The 13,953-nt window shown below is 50.4% G+C and overlaps 2 protein-coding genes across 2 annotated transcripts; one reads left to right on the forward strand and one right to left on the reverse strand.

Moving 5' to 3' along the window:
- Positions 1-601: 601 nt before the first annotated feature.
- On the forward strand, positions 602-5,579 carry LOC135818581 (uncharacterized). The gene is made up of 2 exons (XM_065331972.1): positions 602-4,128; positions 5,504-5,579. The coding sequence occupies exon 1, from the start codon at positions 629-631 to the stop codon at positions 3,587-3,589; it is 2,961 nt and encodes a 986-aa protein (XP_065188044.1). The 5' UTR covers positions 602-628; the 3' UTR covers positions 3,590-4,128; positions 5,504-5,579.
- LOC135818580 (uncharacterized) lies at positions 5,517-13,625 on the reverse strand. The gene is made up of 2 exons (XM_065331971.1): positions 9,970-13,625; positions 5,517-6,761 (listed from the first exon to the last, which is right to left on the reverse strand). The coding sequence occupies exon 1, from the start codon at positions 13,506-13,508 to the stop codon at positions 10,008-10,010; it is 3,501 nt and encodes a 1,166-aa protein (XP_065188043.1). The 5' UTR covers positions 13,509-13,625; the 3' UTR covers positions 5,517-6,761; positions 9,970-10,007.
- Between the last annotated feature and the right edge of the window lie 328 nt (positions 13,626-13,953).

A 13,953-nucleotide genomic window follows, 5' to 3' on the forward strand; every position in this document is an offset into this window, starting at 1 on the left:
TCCTTCTCCTCGACGACGATGGGTATTTGCGTCCACAGCTCGCCCAGACGTTATCACTGTATTTCCTTTGTCGTCCTCGTATAGATGTTCACCAAACCAGTGTGTTTCCTGTACACCAGCGACGTCCAAGCTGAGTCGATGTAGTTCGGAGATGACGAGGTCCAGTTTCCTGTCTTCAACAACCTTGTTTTGGATACTTGCCGTTTCGATGTTCCCTTCGCTCTCAACAAGAGAACGAACATTCCAGGATCCGACGCGGATCAGGCAGCGTCCCCTCCTCTCTCTCCGTGCTTGGGCAGATTTTTTGAAGCGCTGGTCTCCGTCCACTCGGGGGTTTGCCAATCCGCCGCGAGTGGGAGATTCAGGCGCAACAAGAAGTGGTGCCATCGTTCGACACCCCGTCTTCTTGCTGCGCTGGCCCTGAATCTCTTGCGCTGAGAATTACATGTCCTGGGACGGCCCTGGTGGACCAGAGCCGCCCCAGAAGACTCGTGGAACTAACTACTTTCGACAACCAGGGGAGCTCGGAAAATTCAAACCGTCCCCAGAGGGAACAAAAAAAAAAAAACAAAAAAAAAAACATCAATATATCCTGCTTGGTGACTTCAACGCGCGCGTTGGCTCTGGTATGGCTGAGGATGAGTGGGGCAGAGTACGTGGGCCTCATGGTTTGGGCCAACTGAACAGTGCTGGAACCGAGCTGCTGTCCTTTCTGTCTATGAATAACGCTAGTCTTTGTAACACCTGGTTTGCGAAAAGGGACATCTTCAAGCGGACGTGGCAACACCCTGGGTCAATGGCTTGGCACTGTATTGACTACATCATTGTTCGCCAAGCCGGTCAGCGGCACTGCATGGATGTCACCACAGTACGGAATGCGGAGTGTGGGAGCGATCATGAGCTACTTACCATGTCTTTCGACCTGGATACTCCGGCCGTGCGCCGCCGTGCTGCCCGTCATAGCCCTCCGGTTTTCCAATTTGATGTTGCCAAGATGCGTGGCGAAAATCCTGATCTTCCGTCAAAGCAGTCTGCAGCCGAACACTACCAGTCGGATGTTGCTAAAGAGCTCGCTGATCGGTGGCCCGAGGAGGGCAGTGTTGAGAGCCAATGGACTGCGGTACGTGATGCTGTTGTTACATCAGCTATGGATAACTTGGGTCCACGAAAGAGACGCCAGTCAGACTGGTTTGCTGATAGCCAGGATGTCATTCAACCGCTCTTGGACGAACGCAATGCAATGTACAATGTGTGGGTTCAACATGGTAGGCTCCGTGACGATCACTATTCCAAGTTCAAGGCTGCCCGCGCTGCTGCCCGTTCTGCAGTACGTCAAGCGAAGGTGGATTGGATCAAGAACAAGGCACAGCAGGCCTCGGAGTCCCGATTTGACGGCGCGGCAGTTTGGAAGTGTATAGGAGATTTGCAGGCGTGCTGTCGTGGACGGGTGGGCACCCGGGTGTCTGCTATCAAGGATGAAAATGGTAACTTGTGTGAGTCTCAGGAGGAACAGGATGGTCGGTGGAGTCGTCATTTCGACACAGTGTTGAATATCCCATCTACGTTCGTCCCTGCGGTACTGGGCTCTCTCCCACATTGCCCGGTTGCTGATGATTTGGCTAACCCCCCAACGTCGGCTGAAGTGCGACGTGCAATCGATAAGCTGAAGCCTGGCAAGGCTGCTGGCGCATCCAGGATTTTGCCGGAGCTGGTTAAGTACGGTGGTTTTCCTCTACGGGACAGGATGCTAGATCTGTTTGGTGCTGTGTGGAACTCCGGACAGGTACCGCAGGAATGGGTTGATGCTACTCTCGTACCCATCCCCAAAAAAGGCGACCTGCAACTGTGTGACAATTGGCGTGGCATTGCTCTGTTGGATGTTGTGGGGAAGGTGCTGGCTGCCATCATACAGACACGTCTCCAGCGGCTAGCGGAGACCCTGCTGCCAGACTCGCAGTGTGGTTTTAGGCGCGGGCGCTCGTTCTCGGACATGATCTTCTCTGTACGCCAACTTGTGGAGAAATCTCTCGAGCATGACACGAAAGGCTACATGGTTTTCATCGACTTGCGCAAGGCCTACGATTCAGTGCCCAGAGAGTGTATGTGGCGTGTACTTGCTTGTGCTGGGGTACCGGACACCCTCCTCGCTGTCATCAAGTCCTTTCACACATCTATGTCTGCCACAATCCGCACATCCCAGGGACACACTCAGCCCATCAACATCAACAACGGCTTGAGGCAGGGGTGCTCTATGGCCCCCGTGCTTTTCAATCTATTCATGTGGGCCGTTTTCACTGTTTGGTCCCGGAGAGTGTCGGCAGTTCCTGGTGTCGGCATGGAGGTTCGCTATTGCATTGACGGAAATTTGTTCGGCAAGCCGAGGACGCGAAAGATATCGACCAAGTTTGGGGAATGTCAGTTCGCCGACGATTCAGCCTTGTTAGCGACTACACGTGACGGTGCTCAGCTCGCACTCTCTGTATTCCAGGCGACTGCTGCTGATTTTGGACTAACTGTCAGCACTACCAAGACCCAATTCATGGTGTGCGGCAGCAACATCCAAGATGCAGACTGTGTCCCACTCACGCTGGCGGATGTTGAGATCAAGAATGTCGCTGAATTCAGGTATCTGGGTTCCATTATCGCCAGCAACAGCCGTTCGGCAGTGGACGTCAACGCCCGCATTGCGAGTGCCTCCAAGGCCTGTGGTGCTTTACAGCGCCCTGTATTTGCCAATGGTCAGCTTCCTGTGTTCTTGAAGAGGTGTGTTTTCAACGCGTGTGTCATGTCCTTACTACTATACGGTTCTGAGTGCTGGGTCCCCCTTCAGGGCGACTTGCAACGCCTGTCCTCCTTCCATATGCGTTGCGTCCGCTCTATCCTTGGTGTGTCGAGACAGCAGATGTGGGATGCCCACATCAGCAATGCTGAACTATTGCGTATGTGGGGCGATCCGGAGACCATCACCTGTAAGCTTCGGCATCGTCGGCTAGAGTGGCTAGGTCACCTGGCGCGCATGGATGACACCCGCATGCCGAAGTGCCTTCTGTTTGGCCAGCTCCCACCTGACAGACCTGCCCATGGCCCAAGGAAACGGTGGAAGGACTGCGTGTCGGTCGATCTTCGACATAACCAAATTGTGAACTGGTACCAGACCGCTAACACATCTCGCGTGGAATGGCGATGTAGATACCAAGACCAGGATAAGGAACTGGCCGCAGCAGCCCCCGTTGAGTGCCCCACCTGTGGAAAGGTCTGCTCTAGACCAAGTGATCTTAAGCGCCACAAGTGCACAGCGGAGCGTCGCAAGCCAGTCCATCAGCAGCGTGGTGCATGTCAATGCGCAGATTGTGGGAGATGGTACCGTAGCAGGGGTGGACTCGCTGTGCGCAGGTGTCAGCCTGCCTCAATCGCTAGCCGGCCCGCTTCCGCTCCTTGTAGACCTCGCCAGAACCGCCCAACAACGGATGAACGTGCCAAGTTTCCACTAATGTGTCAGCACTGCTCTCGGAGATTTCGGCAGTCCAGGGACCTGACCCGGCACCGGCGTGTTTGCTCCTCTCCCTCCTCCCGCAATGGGACCACGTAACCTTTAAGGCAGTGGGTCGACAGGACAGGACAGGTGTGTGTGTGTGTGTGTGTGTGTGTGTGCGTGTGTGCGTGTGTGCGTGTGTGTGTGTGTGTGCGTGTGTGTGTGTGCGCGTCCTCAGCCCTTGCAAAGACCCTTGGAGCGCCTGAGGACATTGGTCACATCGTACAGGGACGGCGTTTGCGCTGGCTTGGACACGTGACATGGATGGAAGATCACCGGTTGCCCAAGTGTGTTCTCTTCGGTGAACTGCCTGCCCCGCGTCCCGCGCATGGTCCACGCACGAGGTGGAGGACGTCATTATGGATGACGTTTCGTCGGTTGAGCCACCGCTACCAACATGTTGATGGTACGGTGCAGCCCAGAACAGTCCGGAGTGGCGTACCATTGCCCGTCGACCACCCAAGGCACCCTCTGCTGCTGGCTACGGTTGCGCCTGCGGCCGCATGTTCCGTCGAAGCGGCGACCTGAAACGCCATCAGTCGTGGACTGGAGAAATGACAATGCGCTGTCATTGCTACGCAATGGGCAAGGTCAAGGTGTGTGTGTACAGCATGTGTGTGTTTGTACAGTATGTGGGTGTGTGTGTGTGTGTGTGTGTGTGTGTTAGTGTGTGTGTGTGTGTGTGTGTGTGTGTGTGTGTGTGTGTATGTGTGTGTGTGTATCATGTGCCACGAACCTTTCTGCCGGTTGCCGCCATATTAGTCCTTTCTCTATCATTGCCTCTGGCGATGGGCAAGTTCAAGGTTCAAGTATGTGTGTGTGTATAGTCATGCACACACTCTTGTGTGTGGTTGAGTTGGCTAGACAAAGTGACCGTGCATGGGCACGAGGTTTCCGTCATGTCGATGGTATTGGAATTACGTACCGTATTTTCTGGAGACAACGCCGCACTTTGAACACTCAAAATTCACCCAAAAGAATGGCTTATATTCCAATGACCAAAATAGCAGTGATCATGAAATAGATGTCTGTATTTCATGGCAAAATGTGGGGGGGGGGAGGGGGAAGGGGGTGCGGCTTATACTCCGGAAAATACGGTACTGTATGACTTGTAATGTAAAATATAAATTTCTCTTAGCCTTGTTAGTGAAATTTGTGTCATTACTCAGCGGGTATGGGTTGCAACGCCTTGTTGGTTATTTTGTAGGAACAACAAGTTACGCTATAATGTCCACTAACACCACCAGTTACTTGACAATCAGCTCATGCATATTGAATCTTTAGAGCTACACAAGTTGTGTGCTATGTTGCTATGCGTCCTTGAATCTTGGTTTGACCGTACTGTCCAATGGTCTTGCCAGTATCGTCATGGACATGCATGTACATCGGCCTTCACAGCTAAGACTTTCAGCTTGTGCTTGTCTTGGTTGTGCTCACCTTCTCCTCCTATGTTATCATATAACTAAGAACATTCCAAGTTGGAATGCTGTTGGAGTGCGCATGCAAGACTTGCTGGAGCTGATAGCCAGTTAGTTGTAGAAGGTCAGTACCGTAGGTCAGTGCCGTGCAATGTTATCGCATGAGTTGAATGTCATGTGACACAGGGGTGTTGGACACGCTACGGTCACTACGCTATTAACCGTATCACTTTTTGCCCCCAGGTACCACCCCGTGAACCAATAAAATAGACTGATTTGGACTCCAAATTTCCAAAAATTCGACTCAGCCACCCCTCCCCCACGAGTAACTTGTACTTCAAATGGCTGACCTTACCACACTATAATACCTTCAGATGCCCCTGTAACTGATGGTGTTAGTGGACTTTATAATGTAACTTGTAGTTCCTTGGTGGTTTTTGTGTTTTCTTGGTTGAGCTGACGGTTTCATTTCTGTGTTCTGTAGTGATTGGCCTGTGGAAACAATAATCCAAGTGGATGTCATTGTGTTCTATGTATGTGACTTTTGCAACAGGTTCAAGGCAAGATGCACGTCATGAATATTATATTACAGCTGTATCATGTGTGATGAGGTGACGCAGCATGGCCGCGGTGCAGTGTGGACTGAGAGCAATGGAGTTTCCGCGCGTCTCATCACACCAAGACTAGATAAACTCTTCGTCACAGTCATTAGGAGCAGGAGAGTGCCGGCTACAGCTGATCAAGCGCACCACCAGCAACAATGAATGTATTTCATTAAATGCTGGCATTGGTGTCAACATTGACAAACACGTACATCAGCAATCGACTATCAGAGCAGAAGCAGAAGAGCAGTGAACACCATCAGTATAATTATACTGTATATACATATCTATAAGACTATTGTAGAGTGTACTCAGCACTTGCTGGTGACAATAACCACATCAACAAAACCAAGAGAAGCATCGTGACGGAGAGCTACGTAGTGTGCAACAGTATGAACAGAAGTATTGTCTGCAACATCAGCAGTTGCACTACCAGTAACATCATGTATTCTTGTGTGTATACTTGACTGTGAGGAATTATATGCGTAAATCCTAGAATAACCAGAAAACTGATGATTGAACTGTTTCTTCAGCAGAGTCATGCATGCTACACAATACAATCATTGAAAACAGTACACACACAAATTACATTCTACTCAAGTGAATTCAATACTCAGTGTGATGTGTGCTGCACGCCTACACACACATACACACACACACACACACACACACACACACACACACACACTCACACACACACACACACCTTGACCTTGACCTTGATCTTGCCCATTGCGTACGCAATGATAGCGAATGTCGGAAAGTTCAAGTGAGAACACGAGCGCAGAACTTGGCATGTCGTTTCAGATCTCCTGGTCGACGAAATGGGCGTCCACAGACACATAGAAGAGGATCAGGAGCGGGCCGTGGCGGTGGGGTGCTACTCGCAACTTGTCTCCAGCCGGGACGATCTTGGCAACTCTCAAGCCAGGTGGTCACGCCGAGGTCCGCCAGGTCAGTCGACACCACATCTCGCCACCTCTTCTTCGGGCCGCGACGAGGACGGGGGGCAGGCAGCTCGCCGAACGGCAATTGCTTCGGTGTGCCAGCACACACACACACACACACACACACACACACACACACACACACACACACACACACACACACACACATCATTCTGGAAGTTGTGCAATCATTGACTGTTGGTTGGTAGATCAAACTTGAACAATACATCAGCTCTGTCCTAGCCTACTCCTTCAGCAACGGCTGGAAGTGATAGAAAGTTTTTAAAGAAGACATTATACATGCATGCACACACACACGCACGCGCACGCGCGCGCACGCACGCACGCACGCGCGCGCGCACGCACGCACACACACACACCCACACACACACGCACACACAAACACACACACACCCAAACACACGCACACACACACACACGATGCACACAAAGATGCATGCACAACCACACGTACGCACACACACACACACACACATGCACACAAATCGCACAAAAATGTTGGCCTTCTGGAAAGACAGGCAGTTCGTAGGCAGTATTGTCATTCTCGTATACAAATTCAACACACAAAGAAATGACCTGCATATAGAAAATAGAAAAGAAAAAGGACCAAGGAACTACAAGTTACGCTATGATGTCCACTAACACCACCATTAACCCAGGCCCACGTGTACACACCCAGGTCTCCGGGCATACCTCTGCATATGCACATGCGCAAGCGCATGCGCACGCACACACACACATTCATGTACACAAACATAATTGCAGACACTCCAACGCCCCGTCTGTGCGTACAACGACGTACTCGCGCACTCACTCACAAGCGATCAGCACATAAGTTGGGAGTTGCCATGACTTCATTTTGATTACTTCAGCAAAGTGATGATAGACCAGTTCCAAGAAAGCAAACGAAATTATTTGCGTCATATCATCACATTCGGTCGTCAGTAATTCACACTGCCCACCGGGGGCAGACGCATGAACCGCCCACCATCATAATTATTGTATGTGTGTGGTGTGACGCCTCATGCCAGGCAGTTGTGTGAGTTCTTGGCGTCGGTGGTCGTTTGTTTGCCCTCGCTGGGCAGTATGAGGTCGGCGCTAGCGGGCAGTATGCTTTTGCCCTTGGTGGGCAGGTTGTCGGCCTCGGTGGCTGTTCGTTTGCTCAATAGGCAGTATGATTGAGCCCTCGGTGGGCAGTATATAATCGGCCCACGGTGGGCAGCATTCTTTGGCCCTCGGTGGGTACTACGCTTTATCCCTTGGCGGGAAGTTTGCTGTAGCCCTCGGGGACAGGCTATTGACCTTGACGGCCGTTGTGCACCCTCGGTTGGGTGGTATGCTTTAGCATTCAGTAGGCAGGTTTCAGGCCTTGGCGGCCGTTCGTGCGCCCTCGGTTGGGCTATAATCAAGCGCCCTCGGTGGTGCTATGATCATGCGCCTTCGGTCGGGCTATAATCATGCGCCCTCGTCGGGCTATAATCATGCGCTCTCGGTCGGGCTATAATCATGCGCCCTCGGTTGGGCTATAATCATGCGCTCTCGGTCGGGCTATAATCATGCGCCCTCGGTCGGGCTTTAATCATGCGCTCTCGGTCGGGCTATAATCATGCTCTCTCGGTCGGGCTATAATCATGCGCTCTCGATCGGGCTATAATCATGCGCTCTCGGTCGGGCTATAATCATGCGCTCTCGGTCGGGCTATAATCATGTGCTCTCGGTCGGGCTATAATCATGCGCTCTCGGTCGGGCTATAATCATGCACTCTCGGTCGGGCTATAATTATGCGCTCTCGATCGGGCTATAATCATGCGCCCTCGGTCGGGCTATACTCTTCTCTCGCGCCCTCAGTTGGGCAGTATGCTTTAACCCTCGATGGGTAAGCTGTAGGCCTGGGCAGCCGTTCATACGCCCGCAGCGGGCATGTTTCTGGCCATGTCTGCCATTTGTGCGCCCTCGGTGGGCAGTATGCTAACGGTCCACAGCAGGCAGGATTACTTAGCCCTCAGTGGCTTGGCTGTTGACCTCCCCAGCCGCTCATGTCAATGGCCCACGGTTGGCAGCTGCAGGCTAGCCCTCGGTGACCAAGAACTCACACAACTGCCTGGCATGAGGCGTCACACCACACACATGCAATATGATGGTGGGCCATTCGTGCGTCTGCCGCCGGTGGGCGGTGCGAATTACTGACGACCGAATGTGATGATATGACGCAAATATTATCGTCGCTGTCTTGGAACTGGTCTATCATCACATACTATTATATTTAATACATTTAATCAAAATGAAGTCATGGCAACCCCCAAACCTATGATAGCAATTAACACATTGTGTTAATTGCTTGTGAGTGTGTGCGCGAGTACACCGTTGTACGCACAGACGGAGTGTCTGCTATTATGTTTATGCACATGAATGTGCGTGTGTGTGTGTGTGTGTGTGTGCGTGCGTGCGTGTGTGTGTGTGTGTGTGTGCGTGTGTGTGTGTGTGTGCGTGCGTGCGTGCGTGTGTGCGTGTGTGCGTGTGTGTGCGTGTGTGTGTGTGTGTGTGCGTGTGACCTGACTTGCGTGTGTACCCGTGGGCCTGGGTTAAAAGCTAAAACTGCATTTTGACACATGAAGAAATCAATTGCAAAGGAACGCTCCTTCACATCCCGACAATTCAAGAGCTTGAAGAAGACACGTCTTCCGATATGACACCATAACACTAACAGGATGTCTGTACAATTTTGCCAGCTTGTAAATCGTGCAGGGACAGTCACGTGACACACACTCACAGCAATATGCCAATATTGCGCGTGTGCCGGGGCTAACTAGACTTTGCTGTGCAAAGCCTACATGTTACTGAACAATCAGCTCATGCGATAACATTGCACGACACTGACCGACGCTACTGGCATTCTACAACTAACTGGCTAAAGCGCGATGCACAATATCACTTATGCGACGCGATGAGCGACGAGCAATGCGATCGAAATGTTTTTCTGCAAAATTTTGAATCGCACCTCCGTCGCAGGTCTCATCGCGGAAAGTTGAGCCTAGTTCAACTTCTGCGACAAGCGACGAGCGATGCGCATCACTTTCTACACGGCGGGCGCACATGACAGCTCGCGTACAGTTTTGGACTGTGCATGCCCTGCAACGATGTGCCGTGCATTGTGCATCGAAGACTCTTCGTGCGATTCGAAAAAAGACTTTCGCTCGACGCTCATCGCATCGCAGAATTGATATTGTGCATCGCGCTTTACTGCTCCCTGATACAGACCAGCTGAGGTGGACCGGAAAGTTTGCTGCAGACTTTATGGTACTGGTCAAGTACACACATCTGTAGATGGAGAGTCTGGCTAGGGTGACTAGTGTAGTGTCTGTCTGATCATCATTATTCATCAACAAACAGGTGTACCCGTATTTCATACACTGATCAACACTGTACATCTACTACTGTACAACACTTACCTGGGAATATGCTGATGTTGTGCAACGTCTTCCTGCAATCAATCCGAGATGAACTCCAGGACAGAAGAGTTGTTATACCATAGCATGGAATTGTACAATGGCCGTCGAAGTTTGTCCATAGAGCATGGGTTCCCGTACAAGTGTACACCCTCCATCCTCATGATGCCTGGTGACTGCAGCATGGCTTGAATGCTATCATCGGTGATCTTGCAGTTAGATAGGCTGATCAATCTCAAGCTTGTGTTCTTCCTCATCATATCCACCAGGGCATGCACTGTGGCATCACCAATCTCATTCTTTGCCATACCCATCCATTCAATACGCGCATGGTGATGGAGAGAGTGTAGGATACTTGCACCAACTTCATCACTCATGCCCGTCTTGGCAAATGAAATGAAGCGCAGCCGGTGGAATCCAGAGAGAAGCTGGCATAGCAGTTTGAAATCAGCATGACTGGGCTGTATATCATGAAACACTGGGTTGTCCTCCAGACCCAATGCACTGACATGTGACTGTGGTGATGTCACTGCTTGTAGTACACTTACAACACCAGATAGCTGTATCCTATTCCTGTCCAGAGCAAGGTATTTCAGCACTGTGTTGTGAGCAAGGCCAGATGTTGCCAGAGCAGTTGCTCCAGCATCGGTGATGTTACACAGTGCTATGTCCAGTAGGTCTAGGTAAGTGTTGGTTGCAAGGTTCTGACCAAGTGATGACATCATGGAGTCATCAACCTTGCCTTGTAGGTAACCATGGTAACCGCCACCAGGTACACTGACCAGATGATCAATCGACTCAGTCTCTACTAAAGTACCAGTAGCATAGCGGCTGCCAATGTCTATTACGTCACCACCACATTGATTAGACGTAGCCACTTCCTGTAGAAGACGGATTGTTACACCAGTGCCGTTCAGATAAACCCTGCATGGTGGTAGTGTTGTGCTGACACTCCCAGTGTGCTCACGACCGCGACGAGCTTGCAGAAAGTCAACCACACTAGCGGCTAGCTCATCAGTCAGTCTGTTGTTGTCAAAGAAGAGATGCTGTATGGTATCATGAGAATGGAGACTGGATAGTACACATGACACGTCACTGTTGGAGAGTGAGTTGTTACTCAGCCAAAGACTGACAAGGCGTGGTAACTGTGTGACCAGTGTTGCCAGGTCAGATCCACATCCACTATCCAGACTGCACCATCCCAGTGATAGATCTGTGAGATTGTTACACGGAGCCAAGTTGCTCACAAATGCTGCCAGACCATCTTTGCCAAGTGCTGTATAGTGTGCATTCAGGTACGTTAGACTTGGGTGTTTTACACATCCAGCAAGTGCTGCTCCATCTGCAAATCCACTGGTCAACCTTGTGTTGCTAATGTCAAGAACCTGGAGGGTACGCCGTGTTGATCTAGACAGTGTGCTTGATATGCTTGCCAATGGTACTGCAGTGAGATTGGCACCAAGCAAAGTCACCTTGACGCATTTATCCAGTTGATCAGACAGCAAAATGACACTGTCACTTGACAGATTACAATTGCTGAGATCCAGAGACTTTACATGGTCTACAAGCTCCAAAACCGTATGTAAAGCCATCACATCAACAACTTGAAGGTGGATTCCACTAACATCAATTCCATCACTGGCCAGGAGGTTGGCTGACATAGCATAGCAGCGATGGGTGACTATGTCAGTGTCCTGATTGGGATATCCCTGAGTGTGGATATGTTGGAGTGAAATGCGGTTTTCCATCAAACATCTCATCATGAACAGAAGCATCTTCTTCTTGCTCTTGACAGTATGATCACTGATGCTATTTTCAGGCTGTAGAGCCAACAAAGATGAATGTAGAAGGTCTGGCTTGAGTGCTCCAAAGACAAATTGCCAGAAGACAAGTGTGTTCAAGTCTGTGCCGACAGTCTTGATGCAGCTGCGGATGATGTCTACGCACGAGTCAGAAGAAATGATGCATCTCGATGCACACCACTCCTGCAGTGTCAAGTGAGTCAAGGACACAGTCTGCGTGGAACCGACCGCCGACGGATGCATACCAGGGTTGAGCAGTAAGCCGAGATCTTGACAAATGGACTGGTGGAGGGTTGACAGCGTGGATGTAAAAGTAGCCATGCCCCTTTGATATGTTGCAAGACACATCGTGTAGAGATTGTGCAATGCCTTGACTAGCTCCACAGCATGGTGATCACACTCCTCATCATTGTTGCTTGTCTCCTTCACATAGCGCTCCAAATGATGTTCTATTACCACGGGGATACTGACAAGATCACCACAACTGAAGTGCCGGCCACCACTGCAGTGACTGATGACGTCATGTGCAAGCCGTACTTGACCAAACTTCTTTCCTCGTCGCTTTTCCAGCTTTGCGACTGAGGAGCGTAAGTAGTGGTCGTAGAAAAGTGTCACACTGGAGGGTAGAGAGTTGTTGATGGAATATTGCTGAACGAGCAGAGCACATAGGAGTGGAGATTGTCGAATGGCTTCCTTCAGCAGACAGTTGTTCCGTTGGGAAAGCTCTTCCATACACTTCTTGGCAACCTCCTCTCCGAGCTGTCGTGAGCAGTACGCAAAGAGCTGGTCTGCTGAGAAGCCGAGAAGTCGGAAACGTAAGCGGAAATGCGGTATGTTCTGATACGCTTCATCACACGGTCGGCTAGTTGCGACTACAATAGCATCAGGTAGTAGTGAATGGTTACTGCTGCTGCTCCTCAATATTACAGCTTGGGCTGCTGATCCGGTACCAAATCCATCACTGCCAAGTTCGTCAATCCCATCAATAACGATCAATACCTGGTCGGAATGCTCAGAGAGGTAGTTGAGCAGTATAGATTGCTCCTGTGTACTGATGCGCAACTGGTCCAAACCAAGAAATACACACCAATCAGTTGACTGTGTACGTTGAAAATCACGGCACGGCACGTAGAAAATGAATTCAATCTTTGCCAGATTCCCAGTTGTTGTCTCCATGATGTCAGCGATGACTCGTTTGCATAGAGTTGTCTTTCCTTGCCCAGCGTTGCCAATTACAATGCAACTTTCCAGAATGTCTTCGTCAACTGTGTCATCACCACCACCAACACCAACACCACTTTTGCCAGCGCTAGTTACACCTTCATAATAATGGGGATCAGACAAGAGCTGCTTAGCGCTGGACAGAACAAACTGCCTTCCTCCTTCCACTTTGTCACTCTTATCTTGTTTAGCTCCTGGGATAGCAACGCCTGGTGTACGGTCAGATATTGGCTGTCTTCCAGTGACACGGCGAGTTGCAGCTTGTTGCGCACGATACGTCAGCTGCAGAGCATCTTTCTCCGTCAGAGCCTGCATGGGCACGAAGCAATCCTTGACATCGCCGGACAAGCAAGTTAGATCTGAATGATCAGCGGTGGTCTTGCACAGATGTGTATTCACTCTGTGTAGATGTTGTTTAAGACGTTGAATGTGCCCACCATTGTCTGCTCCATCATCATTCACTAACAGTATATTACATGTCACTGTGCCATCGTTAGCTGTGTTGCTGCCTGCACGCATAGTAGCAACATCAACTGTGGTGAAACACAGGACAGGAAAGAGGAAAAAGAACAAATTGTTTGATGGTATATCATTGTACAGATGTACTGTGATGATATGTTGACAAGTATATTCCTAAATGTAGATAGTGTGTGTGTGTGTGTGTGTGTGTGTGTGTGTGTGTGTGTGCGTGTGTATGTGTGTGTGTGTGTGTGTGTGTGTGCGTGCGTGTGTGTGTGTTTATGTGTGTGTGTGTGTGTGTGTGTGTGTGTGTGTGTGTGTGAACTACTGATTGTACCGTACATATACATACACACATGGTTAAAGCGGGATTCACAGAAGCTTTTTTGCAATGCGACACGCAATGCGACAGCTGCGAAACCGGGAAATCCCCAAATCGCAGCCATCTAGCAGCCCATTCAACTGCCGCAACTGGGTCATTGCAGAAGTTGAGCTTGGGTCAACT

The sequence above is a fragment of the Sycon ciliatum genome, chromosome 5 (genome assembly GCF_964019385.1).
Source record: "Sycon ciliatum chromosome 5, ocSycCili1.1, whole genome shotgun sequence".
Classification (NCBI taxonomy): domain Eukaryota; kingdom Metazoa; phylum Porifera; class Calcarea; order Leucosolenida; family Sycettidae; genus Sycon; species Sycon ciliatum.